The sequence below is a fragment of the Schistocerca cancellata genome, chromosome 2 (assembly GCF_023864275.1).
Source record: "Schistocerca cancellata isolate TAMUIC-IGC-003103 chromosome 2, iqSchCanc2.1, whole genome shotgun sequence".
Taxonomy (NCBI): Eukaryota; Metazoa; Arthropoda; class Insecta; order Orthoptera; family Acrididae; genus Schistocerca; species Schistocerca cancellata.
In genome coordinates this window covers 613,780,962-613,798,683 of record NC_064627.1, presented here as the reverse complement: position 1 = coordinate 613,798,683, position 17,722 = coordinate 613,780,962, and the positions used below count along the sequence as shown (strand labels likewise).

Sequence of the window (17,722 nt, the reverse complement as noted above, 5' to 3'; positions counted from 1 at the left end):
TCAACATATTACTCACATATACTCTACTGTGTATAAAACTGTTGCACGATAAATAGGAACAAAGCGTCTAACACAAAGATCGATGCTTACCGACAGAATTCAGACAGTTACAACCCGATCGCTACTGCACGAGTGTTTGGTGTGTTGTACAACAACGATAGAAAAAAAATTAAAAAAGGCAACGAGCGGCTGCGTTACTGTGAGAAGTTGTCCGAAGGAATTTAGAAATCAGAAAAAGAGGTTTCCCACCTCCAAAACGATTTAAAGCTACATTTGGTAAACAGCTAATGACACTGAATTCACGCAAATACTGGACAACAAAGGTAATGCGGTAAATAAACAGAATGCCCCTGCACAACGTTAGATGTAACAAACACGCGTAAAATAAACACTAAAGATGTTAATCTGTGATCAGATATTTTTAATAAATATTTTAATTGCGACTAGCAACACTGCATAGAAACTGTAATGCGTCACACATTAGTCGTAACCGGAAGCAATTAATTCTTTATCAGATACTGTTCGAATAGTGCCGTAGAATCTTTCCTTTAAGGCTACAACATCTTGGCAATACTAATGGTGTGTAGACATATGTCATTTACAGAACACAACATAAAATCAGAAAAATTACTTAGGCTACAAGATAGCCAGTTTACTTTTGTCACTCAAACGTGTATTGCTCTTATATCACTTTTCGTATCAAATGATTGTCTGTGTATCCACAGCAGTGCTGCACCATATGACGAACCGTACCTACTACAGCTTTATATTACAATGACCACTTGATTGAAAATGGGTTGTCAGTTTAACGGATCCTTTTTTCATTTAACTATATTCTTCACATATGACTTTCTCGGAAGTTATGATGAGAGGATACCACTACGTCGACCGTTAACGCGTTGGGTCAATAAAGTTTGGTTTGACTAGACCATTCTAGTGTTCCAAGATAGCTACTATTATACTGGCATGCGTATAACATAACTATAAAACTACTGCATGAATCTTACTTTGCGATGAGTTGCTTGCAGTACGATGTAATGCTTATTATGATATTCAGTATAGACAGTAGCCTCTTTTTAATTAGCGATCAGCTTAAATAAACTTGGGCCACACTCCTCTTTTCGTTAATGCTAAAAACTTTCTTGGACCATGTACTATGCACATACATGCGCTCCCTCACTTATATCTTACCTTCCCCCTTATTATAACACCATTTTCAGCATAATTTGTCAGATTGTTCGCAACTCATCCCTCCGCGCGTTCTTACGCCAACGATATTATCGTTACATGAAATGTATGACATGTTTCATACAAATATGACATCCCTGACATTGCCAGAGTATTTACTACAACGACTTGACCTAATTATTTGTTATTTATTCTTTCAGCATATATTACAATCTCATTTACGATGGAATTCACAAGTACACTCAGTTTCAAAAATTGTTTTAAACTTATGAAACCAAGTAGCTGGAAAATACGTGTGGAACTGTGTCGTAATTTTACAAGCTATTACATACGACCCGCATTTGTGATCAAAATGGAGTTTGGTATTTTCCTTGTGAAACAGTAGGCTTCAATTATCTTACAATTACAGGGAAAAAAGACAATGTTTTTCGTAAGCAGTTCAAAATACGTACCGGTTATGTTAGAATTAAAGGTATCTGCTGTACTTGCAATGAACTGTGAATACGGTTTACAGTATCACCAAGTACACATAGCTCTAATAGTATGGATCTTAGAGCTCATGTCTTCTGGACATTTCGCTTGTGTTTTCATACGAGCTACCACCTCCCAGACTATGGAATACTTTTTCTACACTGTGTATATTGTGAACACTTATAGCCACATCACAGATCGCTGTGGTACCATTGAAATTATATTTCCGACTCCCACTTTTCTTCCATTAAAGGAGTTGTGTTGAATTATTTCTGCTGTGAATTACCGAATAAAATCATAAATCAGGTCCGATATCCGGTATTCTCGTATGTTGTCCACTAAATGACATTTCGGAAGTGTATCGAATATTGTTCGGAATAATTCAAGGAACGAGGCTTCGATGTGGGTGACATTGCCCATGCTGTGATTCCGAGTTGATGAGTACCACAAGACTTCTGTTTGCTGAATCAGTTTGGTTTCTTATTGAGTAGACATCCGTCCTTCATAAAGGTAATCATCCATGTGTGTAAAAGGGTTTCATTTATTCTGCAACGACAACAAGTTAGACATTCAAACATGTGTGCTTTCTTCGAGTACCTGGGAATGCTTTGTCGCTCTTTCGACCTACGATTAACTTCTGCTGGAAGGGGAGAAAGTTGTGTATAGGACCTTGAAGACATTTTCTCAAATCCAGATACCTTTCCACTACTGAGTGGTTTTAGTTTATATTGCTCGATCAGTTACATCAATGTCGACTAGGTGGGTCTTTTGAGTCAACTCTGCGTATCCACCATCCTCGGTGAAACAGTTTCGGAAAAGCGATATCAGTACTTCGACCTCCTCTCCTTGATTTGTGGCGAGTGTGCCAGTACGGTCAAAGAATGACTTATTAAGTGAAGTAGATGTATATACTGTACCAACAGATGGTAAGGTTTTTTGACAGATCGGCTAGTGACTGTTTCATTTAAATCTCATGGCTGCTTTCAGGTTTTGCTTTTAACAAGGCTCCGAAGTCCTCTTATTGTTTTGACAGAAACTTAGTAACGTATCACTCGAACTGTGACAGGTCTTAGCACTTCTCTGTAACCTTTTTCGGCACATACAGGTCTAAGAAGCCGTTTGCAAATACTCGTAGAATTGAGCATTTTGTGTTTCACACCCTCGTCATTGAAGGAGCTGAATATTCGATATAGATAGCTTATATACACTGCAGCTAAATTCCTGATATTCCTGCTCAGGGGGAATGCTTACCTATCTCCAGTAACATTCTTTTGATACCAGAAGCCATTGAATTTGTATCAGCCCAATGATTACAGAACTTCCCATTCATAATAAATGATTCGCGAACCTTACGTCCGTTACCAGATCACGTAAGTGATTTCCCTATTATTCGATTCTGTAACTAAAATGCTGGAGGTACTTGTCAAAAAATGGGATGAAACGAGCTTGTGGAATTTGTCAGAAATATTGTTCAGAACTGTCTCATACAAATCCTTCCTGTGGCACCAGTTTTAACCGAATAGCTCTTTCACTAAATAGCTATATGAATTTTGAGAGTTAGTGACTGGTGTTGCAATCCTTTTTCACTTGATGAGTAAAGAATCATTACGCTTAGATGTGATACACACTGGAATGCGCCAGCAACACCTCTTGTAGGAATGGTAAAAAGAGGACTCCAGCTTTATTTATGCAAGAAAAAAGTTACTGCACCAATTACGGTTTGCTGACTTAGGACAATAGATTTCGCAATTTTATCTCACCTTAGAGTGTTGTTGGAAGCAACATAGTTTTAGATCATTTGTCTGTGTGTGTGTGTGTTATTCAATGATTTCCCCCATGCGGTCGTCTGTTTATCTCCTCACTGCTTTTAAAAAACCAGAAAATGTTAATCTTGGAATATAATTTCAACTTCACTAGGATAACATTTTTGGAATATATTCTTACGCATCATGCTGCCTTCACAATACAGAGATTGACTCGTGCGTAATACTGCATTCACAGTGTTTGTTTGTATGCATTGAATTGCTGGTCTTCGTTGCGTCTGTGAAATGTGTTGGTATGTTGATTGAAAAATTTTCTCATGCGTTACATTTCATATGTTTCGTTAAAAACTATAGGAGGGACTTACGAATGTAAGACGTACTGTAGTAATGAACAGCAATGAAAAATGCTCTACAAGTCACTAACTAAACAAAACTACTATGAAAGGGAGTAAAGAAAGGCTAAAGATATGTACGAGCAGGCACATAAAAACAATGTTAAACAGTAAGTTGCATGAATACAAAACAGAGGGAGAATAATGAAACAATTAGAAAGCCAAATAGGGGCCACATAATACACGCTATGGAAGAAAGCGAGTACAATGAAAAAACTTCTATATTCTTTAGAGAAAACTACGTAGTGAAATTGACAACAAGAATCCAACAAACCAGTTGCATAATAAATACAGACTGCAATTACTAGAAACACACTTCTTGATCACAGTTTATAAAGAGAAGTACAAGAGCCCTATAGTTACTATATTGAGATCTAATTTCAAAGAACAGAAGGAAACATGTCCAGTCATATTAAGAGCAAACTAGAGATCCAACAGTGAGAGGATGCATTGTCTTCTTGGTAGATGCCATCGTGCCGAAGAACATTAAACTGTATGGAGGGGTAGATAGGGTCCCCAAGCACAAACGGAGACTACTAGTTTAGATCAATTATGACAACTATTATGAAGAATCACCGATACGAATATATTCTAAAATGGTTCAAATGGCTCTGAGCACTATGGGACTTAACATCTATGGTCATCAGTCCCCTAGAACTTAGAACTACTTAAACCTAACTAACCTAAGGACATCACACGAATATACTCCCCAGACCATAAAGCTCCCTCACTCGTTGGAGCTTGTTTGCCTTGAGACGTTTCACGCCGTACAGGCCACCCGCCTTATACTCGATCGAGCATAAAACGTCTTTCGCCTAAAACGGCCTCTCAAAGCAGGTCCAGTTAAGGTATAGGAGTGCTAATTCAAGCCATCGTCGCCGATGTACAGCAGTCGGCGTGAGCGTACGAATCTAGCACCTGCAGTGGACGCCGGTACACAGCAACCTTCTCTGGATGATTATTGAGCAGACACTGTTAGCAGCCCCTTGGTTCATCTGAGCGGTCCTTCCCTCCACTGTAGCATGCCTGTTCATCCGTACATATCTTCGCAGCTGTCTTTTATTCTTGTCATCTATGGTCTATGCTGCCCCACTGGTCATGGTGTCGGTTTTGGATAGTGCTGTTTTGCCATGCACAGTACGTTTTAAGAAGGGCGACACGTGAACAGTTTAGAAACTGAGGCGTACATCCAACATCCATATCTGGCCCGAAAGGCAATAATCATACCCTTTTGGACGTTAGATAGATAGCTTAGTTTCCACATTATGACAGTGACTGCACTGTCCACCGGGCTCCCTGACGCGCTTTATATAGCATCCACTGTTAATGCTGCGCCCTACCGTTGTTGAGTGGATATCTCGTGCTGATGCCTAACAATGGCGTTGGTCACATTACTGTCTCGGAACCGTGTATGTACTACTGAATTGGACTTAACGTAAGTAGTGAAAGAACTCTGATGTTTCAATCGTACAACAAGTTAAGTGAGACGTTGCATGCAAGGCTGTCATTTTTTTTGCCCCTAAATTTAGTTTTAATGTAACAGAAAAACAAACAAATTCTAATGGTGTCTATTAATCTTCTCAAACACGTGACATTCAGAAGGCATAACAGGAACAGTATTGTAATAGGTTAGTGTGGTGTCACCGCCAGACACCACATTTGCTAGGTGGTAGCTTTAAATCGGCCGCGGTCCATTAGTACATGTCAGACCCGCGTGTCGCCACTGTCAGTGATCGCAGACCGAGCGCCACCACACGGCTGGTCTAGAGAGACGGACTAGGACTCGTCCCCAGTTGTACGACGACTTTGCTAGTGACTACACTGACGAAGCCTTTCTCTCATTTGCCGAGAAACAGTTAGAATAGCCTTCAGCTAAGTCCATGGCTACGACCTAGCAAGGCGCCATTAACCATTTCTAGAGAGAGTCTCACTTATATCATCCAGAATTCTGTATACAAATGATGGATTAAAGTTAAGTATTCCAGCAGCTACGTACTTTTCTTTATAGCATTCATTACGTATCCTGTTTCAGATCTAACGCCAGCCGGCGTGTGTAAACGCGTGCCTTTCGGTTACCCGTCACTGTGGACTGGCTGTCTTGTCAGTCCACTACAGTTAGGTTCATTATGTTGATGAGGAGCGAAAAGCTGTTAGAGAGTCATCCACTTGGAGATATTTGTGCTTTTCAGTGAAACATCTGCTACTTGAGCGTATAGAGGAGGGCGTCCAGCTCCTTCAATACTTTTCATTCCTTACTACAAAAGGTAGAGCGGGCTGTTTGATGTCAGAACCAATGAAAAGCCCAACTTTTTCAGCCAAATATTCGGCTAGCTTTTAGTGTGGCAGAACCTTACTAGAAAGGGAAACATTCCCAAACATAATTGAGGAAAGTACTAATATTCTCAATTTAATTGTGAGATAATAACAACCCAACAAGCACTCGAAAGACCACTGTATTTGTATATTGGAGCAGGAAATTAATTACGAGAACTAGTCAGACATGAGCGTAGCGTGTATGTCACTGTTGATTTTTTATTTTTTATTTTCTGGGACGAGCGGACTGTTCAAGTAATGACCCATTTTTCTGTCATATACATCATAGCCAATTACCGTGTGGGATGTTAGGCGGGCAGATTGGATTCCAGTACCAACCTCTTTGGGAGCGATTTCCAGTTACAGCATTTAGATTAAAGCCAGGAGAGCATTTAGCATAATCCAATGAAAGGATGTAAATTTAGTAGGGTTCACTCAGTACAAGGGATAAATTACCCGAGGTTACCGTACCACTGCATTTACACCATTATCACTCACAGCTCTTGTAGAAAGAGTATTCTACTTCCGCAGGACGGATTTCAACTACGAGATTCTCCTGGGCCATGTGTCTCCTGTGCTAAACGCAACTATCGTTTGATAGTTCAAGTTACTAATGACTAGAGTGACGTATATGCTGCGATGTATTGGTACTACTCTTAAGTAGTTAAAATAATCCATGAGATGAAATTAGGCACTTACCACATTTGAGCTCTCTTTGCAATATTGGGTGGATATTGCAGGGTCGAGCCGTACATGCCTGCTTCCTTTTCCCATGGGTAAACTCGTCAAAAATTTGTTTGCCGAAATTTTACCGAAGCATCACCGAGTAAAGCGAATGTAAGCAAATACAAGATGCATTAAAATCAATATTTAAAACTACTAAAAAACGTAAGTCTCATGAACAATTGATGTAGCACACGTCAAAATGCTAATACTACAATAAACTGATACTTTTATCGGTCAGTGAAATAACTCACATGGTGTTCCTACGTTTATTGTGTATTTTAGTGTTAGTAATTTCCAATTTATTTATTAATGTGGGACAGTAAGTGAAAAATAGTCCCCTGTCATCGATTAAACACAAAATATTCCCTAGTTCGTAAATAATTATAGTTCACTATAGAGTTCAACATATCAGAATTCACTTACTCATGAGTAGATATGATGATTTAATGATAATTAGTAATAATTACAAATTACTGGTGAATTTTCCGTCCTATCTGTTGTATTTGCACCCAAGTGTGCATGCTCTCGTGTTGTGATACATTGCGGCTACGTATTTTTCTCATAAATGTCCCAAATATTCGGTATTCTCTTACTGCAGCTTCCCTGAATGTAGTCACATGGTTTTCATGTACGTCGAATAGACTGTCAGTCTCAAAGTCACACTACGAGACAAAATCAGTATCATTCCATACGGTGGAGATATGTTAGCAAGTGGAAGAGTTCGTGGTAAGAGCCAGTAGAATTACACTACACCTCAGTGTTGTCACGCTAGCAGATGGTGCATAATAGCATACAGAAGTGTCGCAGTGCTAGGTGGGAGAGTTGCACTAACAGCCATTAGACGAAATAGCGATCTGTAGTTACGTTCATCGATTTTTACAGCACTGCTTGCAGTGGCGGAGGTTCACGGACAACCAGAAGAGTCGACCGCCGCCTCCACCGGGAATGAGGAACTAAGCACAGGCAATATCACGACTGAGAGTAGATTTCTGGGGAGGTCGTCCTACAAGGAAGATGACGATGATACCATTTGCGTCGCGACAAACAACAAGTTCTACTTGTATGCTAATTCCCTGAAGCTGTATTCTTGCTACAACCAGCTACCGAAAGGTAAGTTAATTCAAATACCACTGTTTTCTGTGCATGATTGACAAGGTAACATCAGACTGTTTTGCATTATATTTTGCCAACGGTTCTTCCGTGAATGTGAAAACATGAATGAAACCAAATCATCAAGGATCAGTGACTAACCTTACCTCACTGAAATTACGAAATTTCAACTCTTCATTATTCTCCACCAAAACCATTCAGAGCAATTTGCCGCGCATATTTAGTCCACCGTTTACACTAACTTTCCTTCCCCGTAAAACTGCTGCATGTTTTCAACTTCTACTTACCTTTGAATTCTTTTGCGGGGATTATGTCGTGTAACGCGACATCAAGTTCGAAATGGGCTACAGTTTCAACATTTTAGGAAAAGATATTTGAACAGGTTACGTAAGTAGCCACGAGTGCCGCGGTCCATAGAGTGTGGTTAATTTTCACAGTGAATGTATTGGCATTGTTGTACACACGCATATACTGAGCTAAACATCCTAAAGCGATAGGCAATGTACAATTTTCGTCGTACCCTGGAGAGGGCTGAAAAGTGGATTAGTGTGTACAAACAATACCCGTCATACGCTTAGGAACAAGTAGAAATAGGCTTCTAAGTTTAAAAAATTTTAAGATTTAGCAACGCTTTGACGTAGAGACGAAGAAATAGGTGAATTGGGCAATGGTAAGTGAACGTTCTGGACTACATCTTATCGGAAACATCATGCTAGCATTAAATTAGGGCACACACTCATTCACTTAGTTACACATCTACAATGTAATATCAGATCGAAATATACGCTACTTATGGACGCTGACACACTGTACTAGTCATCAAACGTATAACCATTGCAAAAAAAGGTCCAAAATTTCAGGCATTTATAAATAGCAGCATGCTCCCATTTTAATTAGGAGTCAGTGTAGACTGAAAAAAGAACTAGGTAAAAGCACGTTACTTAGGCCAGACCAAATTATCGAGAAAAAAGGTTAGGTAAGTAGCGTTGTCGTAGTACTACGTAAGATTTCCACTGAGTTAGAAATTGTGCCCGCATGCTTGTTGGTTACCACGAGAGTAGCTGTTACATGAAAGTTAACTAATGAATCTGTAGATGGACATGTCTACAAACTGGTAAATCTACATGAATAGTAAGCCTGTTACTACACAATCATGATATTATTTAGCTTGGCTTTTCATGGCCACTGTTGGAAGCAGGCTGAGACATTCCAGTCATCAAGAACAGTGGTTAAGGAAAACGCATCTTCTGTCGAAGTTTTCAGGACAGGTGTGCTTATAGGGACAAATTGTTCATCGTATGCTAGCAAAATATCACGATTATAACTCACGATGAGGCGACCGAAATGCCCCAGTCCCAGGTGCCATAGTATTGCGGACGATTAGTAAACCGAAGTTTGCCTCACATCTCGCACAAAGCTGAAGTCCATAACTTCACAGGGATCGTGCAGGGCAACACTGGCGCAACTTCAGGAGAATAATTCTTCAAACTCTAACAAAATGTGTATCTTCTAGAGTTGGGGAAAATGAAAGGTCTCACCACAAACTTTTGGTCTCTCTCAAAACAAAAAAGTGGTTCAAATGGCTCTGAGCACTATGGGACTTAACATCTATGGTCATCATCCCCTAGAACTTAGAATTACTTAAACCTAAGTAACCTAAGGACATCACACAACACCCAGTCATCACGACGCAGAGAAAATTCCTGACCCCGCAGGGAATCGATCCCGGGAACCCGGGCGTGGGGAGCGAGAACCCTACCGCACGACCACCGTGTTTGGTCGATGTTGCGGATACGAACAAGAAAGGTCTAATGAACTTTTGTCCGGAAGTGGTTTCCGTTGTTTCCTTACTATTGATCGTTTAATCAATTATACGTTGTTACAGAGACTGCAGTCTAAAACGCGCTGTACCATGCATCCACTGTTACAGTATGTGCTGAACAATGTTTAAATGTGCCATCAATGCACGCATGAACGCGCCGTAGCATGTCCTGTTTCACACACTGACATCGGCAAGGTCGCATCAGAAGAGTGTCAAAGGCAGCATGAATACGCTGCTCCAGTGTCTCCATGTATGGAATGGGCTCTGCATACATGATACTTTTGAGACGGTCCGATAACCAAAAATCGCACAGGCTGAAATCCGATGAACGAGCAGGCGATGCAGCTGGAAATCCTCGATCGACCCATCGACCAGGGAACAAACGACCGAGATGCGTCCGGACTTTAACGGTTAAGTGAGCTGAAACACCATCATGTGGCAGCCACATAACACTTCGAATCATCAAAGGCACTTCTTCCAGGACGGGAGGCAAAGTCATCCATAAGATACTCCGATAGTTCCGGCCTATTAGGTGATATGGAAGGAAGACTGGTCCCAAAATACGGTCGCCGGTTATCCCAACAAACACATCCCAGCTGCATTGATGCTGATGATTCGTTATCACCTTCCCATGGAGGTTATGTATACTGTCCGACAGATTATTGTTACGAAAGTTGAAGATACCACTCGCCGTGAAGGTGGTTCCATCTATGAATTGGATGGAGGACATATATCCCTGAATCGCTGTTGCCTGGTGAAGAAAACAGTAACAAAGCCGCCTCCGATGTGGAAAGTTTGCAACTTGTAAGCACTGCACACGCAGTAAGTGTTCACGATTGTAACAGTTGTTATGGGGAATGTTCCACACGGTCGTATGGCTTATCCTGTTCAAGGGAGGGGGAGGGGGGACACTCGCTGGTACTGACACAGAGGTCGCCTTCCACAGTATGAATCACATTTTCCTGCAAGTCTGACGTTCGAAAATTTCGGGTACGTCCTTCATGATTTCCTGCTTCCTGAAACGATCCTGTGTCAGGCTAACGGTGAAACACTTTTGTAAACACAGAATTCTGTGGTTGTTGTCGGCAGGACTAGGTCTTCTGATACAACCTCGTTGCCCGCCGCCCGTTGTCATTTGCCTCGCCGTAAGTAAATAGGATGTCGGCATGCCTTCAATTCGAATACGGAACCATTGTGTACAACACAGTACCACGTCCACTACAGAAGTGAATCGGACACGAAATTACTAATTACTGTGGCAGGATAGTGTGCTAAGTCATGACGTATGAAGAACAGTACTGCCTTTTAGGAGGAAACAATACATACGGAAACTGTGGCTAAATGGTACAGCAAGTATTAGACCGCAGTCTCTGCAACAATGTATGATTCAATAAATGGTCTCTAGGATGGAAACCATGTATTTTCGAAAATAAATTCATTGGAATTTCTTGTCCCCTATCTTCTATTCGATGTATCCCTAGAGTTTATACACGATGGAGAAAATCACTCATTATAACTCCGAGGAACAATGTAATTGAACAATAGGCTAACGCAGATCCCAAAGCTTTCGTTAATTGCATCTCGTGTAACAGCATGATACAGCTTGTCTAGCTGAATATCAGTAGGAGCATAAATTCACAAGATGAGGAGTGTGATGATGTCTCTTTTCAAGAGCCCAAATGCGCTGTTAGTGCCCTTCAAAAACATGCCTTTGTGGCTTTAGACATACAACGTCCTTTTAGTGACAGAGTACCACAGACACGGAGGCGACTTTTAAGAGAATTTCTGTCAATTTAGCAGCTGGGAGTGTGTGTGAGGCCATCTATTGGCGCAACATCTACTGGAGAACTGACCGTCAAGAAACACTCAGCGATGCATTTACTAGTACGGTCTCAGGCTCTTTTCTCTTCAACTCCATCAACTTATGTCATTACAAGGCTTAAATCCACCTTATAGTCATTCTTTTTTGCAATTATTCTTTGTGTATGTTCATTATATCTCATCATGCCACCACATTTTAACTTGACTCATGATTTTAGTTTAGTGCAGGTCGACTTGTTTTGGATGTACTCAATTATTTACTTCTTCTTATGACGTAGAGAGTGTATTTCTTACCTGTGTAACGCATTTAAGTGTACCATCCTATCAATTAAGACATTTAGTTTTATAGAACACTGACTGTCTGAATTAATTGATGTTTCTTGCTTTATTATCTCAGAGATGCTTAAACGGGAGAACTGTCAACCTCCGCTCTTTCGTTTGAGTATTTTATCCATTATCGCAGACACAACGCGCAGAAAAAACTGCTATTTTCAGAAACGAAGACAGTTTTATTATCACGGGAACCGAACCGCTGGTTCGAAAAAACGCACCAGGAGACAATCCCGATTTGCTGCTGAAGAATTAGCGTACTACAAGTTCTCCAGAGGTTGACTGTTTCGCCGCAGCATTCATCTGACTATTAGGAACGTACAAGCCTTTAAAAGTTTTGCCTTATTTTGCTTAAAATTATGGTTGTGCGTACCTCGCATTACACGCCGTTAAGCTAATATCGCCGACCTCTGTGTCATACAATATGCCTCATTGGCAACCCAATAGCCCAATAATACTGGTTTAAGCACACACAGATATTACAGCAACTGATGATTAGTGAAGCTGGCTAGCATCAACCTCGTCAACTCTGGGATCCTCAAGCCCATACCCCGTGGTATAACTGGTTCAGCCACCGAAGGATGGAGTCGTGTTTTGACTTGCACCACAGGAAGAGAAGGGACATATACTGTGACAACCACGTAGACTTATTTTCGACACACACAATTACTTTAAACAAAATATGATGGCCCGAAACGTCATAGAATCCTTGAAATTTTCAGATGCGTCCGTTAATTGCTGCACATATGAGTTAGAAACCGGTGGGAACTTCTAACATCAAAACGTTCACACACACACACACACACACACACACACACACTCATTCAGAAATAAAGAAACAAACACCTCTGTATTTAAACCGCCAATTGTTATATACACTCTTCAAGCACTCACGTGTTTAGTAATCAATTTTTAATTAAATTACCCTCTGTACTGTCTTGTCATTGCATTTTCCTCATTAAAACTCACCTCACATACGTATTTCTTCACACTCATCTTGTCAATAACTGTCGTCTGTCACATGTTTTTACAAAAAAGTTTAACTATTCCCTGTCTCTAGGTTTTCGTCAATCACTCACAGACACACGTATGACATAATGCATTACCATTCCTCTGCTAGGTGACTACCTTTAATGAAAGTAGCTACCGTACCCCTAGGTGGTTACCCTTCTCACTTAGGGTTGGCACTATTCCCTCAGAGTAGAAGAGTCTACCCTTTGTGATATGTCTCTGATGTCACGAAACTTGGTGTCTTTTGCCACCGTCCCCTTAACGTACTACAGCTGCGTAGCTGAGGACAAAACTACTACAATTTTTAGCGACATGCAAAGCGAGTAAAACATTTATGATCAAAAGCGTCAAGCAGTATGAGAACTCTCAACTGACAGAAGTAGAAAGTTATTTCTATAAGCCAGACACTAACAGATGATGCTTTCTCCGTAAGTGGTATTAATATTCAATACGACGCTTCTTGAAACACAAGAACACTTCAGTTCATTTGCTTATCGATCCCCGTAAGCTCCGTCGTAAAGCACTCACAGCTACACACATAGAACACCGGAGACATGTAGGACATGGAACAAGTACCGTTCGTGATCAAATACAACAGTAGAACACGAAATGCGCCCCCCCCCCCCCACAAAAAAAGACAGGAATGGTTTGTAAGATATAAATGATATTATATTGGCAAATAGGCCTTACAGCGGCCGTGATAGTATTAGACGTAACAGGCAATATTCGGCGATACTTCTTGAGCAGCGAGGTTTGACACTTCAGTGGTTTCGTGCAAAGACGAAATTCTCTATAAATAGTTCTTTCCAAATACGTAGTACTGGGTTCACAACTTTGTCGTCAAGAATGTTTTTTCAGTACGTGTTTAGAAATCAAAATCTCTTTCATTAGTTCACAGAGAATGAACTGTACTGTGTGACGTCTCGTTTTGTCTCGGTTCGACGGTGATGGTTGTCCCAGTCGAGATGACGTGGAACGGCGTCTCTCGATCAAGACAACGCCAATCTGTAACTATTAGGAAATCAAACTCCCAACGCGGTTTGGTAATTTTTTAGATACTGTCTCTCAAAACGTCTTGATGGAGCAGCACGCAGGAGTGTGTGCGCCGCCCTTGTTTGTAATTAAAGCAATGGTGTTCGATGTCTATCCATCTTCTCCACTTATAAATATAGCGACTGCACCACTGGACAACGCGACGACTCCCTTGATCTGAAATGATAACCAAAAGTCCTTTGGGTGTTCGCGTCGGACTTTCCAGTTTGTGTGAACTTCCTGACTGTAGTTCTTATAACCGGTTTGAGAAAGCGTATTCAAACGTTCAAAATATAATGTCTTGAATTATCAGTCCATCTCCCAAGCCGATGTCACATCACGATTTTTGAGAGAAAATTGAGTTGTTAATTATTATTAGGTCGCCAAGGTGTCGCTACCATATGACGCAATTCCAGAGATAACATAACCTTGAGCAATGTTCAGATTGCGTCGTATTTCCTTGTAAACTTATTGCTATTTACAGTTAAATTGTCACTAAGTCACTACTCACTTTTATGATATCCGAATACTCAGTCAATTCCACAAATACACTTTAAATGTCCATTAAATGATGTATGCGACACGAGGAATGAATGTTGAATTAACGTTTATTGTTCTTCGTAATCATTTGTCCCTACACTGAACACACTCACCGATTTTTTTTTCAGGGAATTGTGTCTGTTAGCATCAGCAAATCTGACTGTCGATAGCTTCTGACAACACGGCCCAATTGTATGTTCTTCGTGATTGTGTTTATCTGTTGCCTAATCAATTCTAAAAATTGAGTTTATGCCGGCGATCAGGCTCTTTCCGTGTACTTTGATGTTCGTGACTATTAAGTATCGTGAAGGCTAAGTCCCAACACAAATCAGCAATCAACCATCCCGTTATCTGTGTAAACAGTAAAGATGATTTTACTTCAGTCCGTTTCTGACTAATAATTCCAACTGTAAACGTTTTAAACTTCAGATCGTCTTTAAAACAATCTAGTAACACTGAACATGCGTACTACCATTGCAAGAGTACAAGAGAGAAGTGAAGTTAACATCTCCACTGCCGAGTTACATTGTAGTGACAATGAATTCACAGCTCGATGCGGCTACAATTCTCTTCTAGGATAAATCTCATCTTTGGTCAATTTATGGTCTGGGCTTTAACCTTCGTTAATAATTTCTTGAATTCTTTCCTTAAGTTTCTATTTCGTATCATATGGTATTCTTTCATTCAGTTCATTCTTTATGATAAACATTACTATTTACATAACTTTCTTGTTAATTAAACTGTCAAGAGCGTAAATTTTGCTGTCAGTAGCTGTCATCACTGTCAAGATGACCGATTTTTCTACTTCTTTTTGCAACAAAAGGGTGTTCACAATGGGTTCTATAACTGGGGTGATACAAATGGTTGAGCGAACACTCTGACGGCTGGATACAGATGCTGACCTGTACGCGAAGGACAGAGGAAACGCATTTCATCCAGTGACGTTAGATCGTTCCAGGGTCAAGATGGTCTCGTGCGGCGCCGCTTTCCAATGAGATCGCTCACGCGCGACAAAGTTTTACGGTTACTGGGGCCGGCAGTGCTGACCATTCCCAAATCACAAACACAGAGATCAAAAGAAAATGGCTCTGACCACTATGGGACTCAATTGCTGTGGTCATAAGTCCCCTAGAACTTAGAACTACTTAAACCTAACTAACCTAAGGACATCACACACATCCATGCCCAAGGCAGGATTCGAACCTGCGACCGTAGCGGTCGTGCGGTTCCAGACTGTAGCGCCTTTAACCGCTCGGCCACTCCGGCCGACAAACACAGGGATCGCCAGATCAATTCCCAGCAAACGAAACCGACGTCCCTGGGGTTATCGTCATTTGGCACGTCACAGGACACATGTTTGGCTTATTGAATGCTTCGCACGCCAGGAGCATTAACCTCCCTAGAGAAACTTATTTCTAGTTACATCTTTAAACTTTCGAAATACGTCATAAGACATGTTTACTGGCGGGGTCAATCTTGCAACTGTCTTCTGTAGTACCAGTAAGGATAGGAACCCCGCAACGTAGCACACTTGTCAGCAATTACGACTGTTGCGACATTATTACGGCACTCGTAATAACATTCTCCGCCTGTTAAGCATGTCTTCGTGAAATACAGGACGGGAAAAAAATACTGACGGAACCCCACGTTATCTCTGATACACGACCATAACTTAATTTGTCACAATTCTATGTAAAAAAGGCGAAGAGTTTCAGTTGTGTTATGACTAGTAAATGTAAACTGCTATGTTATTTTTATACTTCCTACCTTTAATAAAACATATTTCTATTCGTTGCAGTTTACGTGGTGAAACCAAAGAGTCAGTGTAAACCATACCTCTCAGATTGTCCCAGGAACTAGGAGTATTGCAAGTCCGTTGGCTTAGCTTGAATCATCTGCGGGGGATTGAAGACTAAATGGCTGGCCTGCTGACTGAAGACATCTGCTGTTTCCAGAGGAGCGAAGAAACTGCAAGAGCGTCAAAACTTGACTCTTTTACTTACACATAACCGGTAGAAACTATACATCGTAGTATGTGTCACTTTCTGTTTAATTCACGCCATGCAGTAAATTTAATTACTGTAAAGATTAGTATTAAAAACATTGCCTTTGTGTTCTTTTTATCTTTCAGTTGTTTCTGTAATAGTTGTGTGCTGACGCAATAAAAGTGTAGTTCCATGACGTCAAATGTTATATTTAAACAGTGGAAGATATTTCTCTACCTACAGGTTCACGTAAATACTGACAAACAACGGCTTATTATTAATAACATCAAATGCATTTCATCCATTATCCAAGCTGACCTTCTATAATCCCGATGTCCAGTTCCAGCTTTATCACACTGAGTGCCACGAGGACACTGGCGGCCACAGCAAAGACTTACGATTGATGCCATGGCTGGGCCTTACCTGGCCTGGGAAATACGTGAATCATTTGTAATCCAGAGGAAATGGTGTCATATCTCACGGTTCTATGTGGATTTATTGCAAGTTATTATGGAAAGTAAACTGTGAAATATCACGCCAAGATAAGGGCTCACATTGTCGATGTAATAAAATTGACCTGTACCGTCTCAAAGTTTATTTAAATAAAATAAACTTTATTAACATTCTACATACTTATTCCTCGTCTCACTATGGTTATCCAAGCAAGAGAAGAGTTTATTGATAAAGTCACTGTAGAATATTTGACTCAGTTGAAGGGGCCACAATATAACTTCAACTTGCACCGCTTCGTCACTATCAAAATGAAATCCTCTAAAATTTCCTTTGAGTTTTGTAACCAGATGAAGGGTGGAGGAGACCAAGTCGGTACCGTATGGAAGATGAACAGTGACCTCGTATACGAGGTGTCGGGTTGTTAGCAATGTCGCAGTGCTCGTGCGTGCTCTGTCGTTTTCATGACGAAGGAAAAGTAGCTACAGGTGTGTAAGATATGTTCGCATTCGTGGTTTCAGTTTCTTGAAGGAACACACCAAGCTGATTCTCGAGCTCGGTCACAGTTACGTTGGTTGGTTTTGGGGTTTGATGGGGGCTAAACATCGAGGTTATCAGTCCCCAGTTCCAAACAGACATACTCGTAAAAGGCCTATACAGTAAAAGCTTAACTTCTGCACCCAGAGGGAGGGAACACCAAGGGGTACAGAGCTAAAATGAACACCGCAGTAACACAAAATAGAGGACACTTAAAAGGAGCAGAGCAAA

The 17,722-nt window shown here is 40.8% G+C and overlaps 1 protein-coding gene across 2 annotated transcripts in view; it reads left to right on the top strand.

Moving 5' to 3' along the window:
* Positions 1-16,949, top strand: part of LOC126162273 (uncharacterized) — a 321,006-nt gene extending 304,057 nt beyond the window's left edge. The window contains exon 3 of one of the 2 annotated variants that reach the window (XM_049918674.1): positions 16,318-16,949. In XM_049918674.1, coding sequence (XP_049774631.1) covers positions 16,318-16,379 — 62 coding nt within the window. In that variant the 3' untranslated portion in view covers positions 16,380-16,949. The remainder of the gene's footprint in view (positions 1-16,317) is intronic. The other variant, XM_049918677.1, reaches the window with a different exon arrangement.
* The last annotated feature ends 773 nt before the right edge of the window (positions 16,950-17,722 follow it).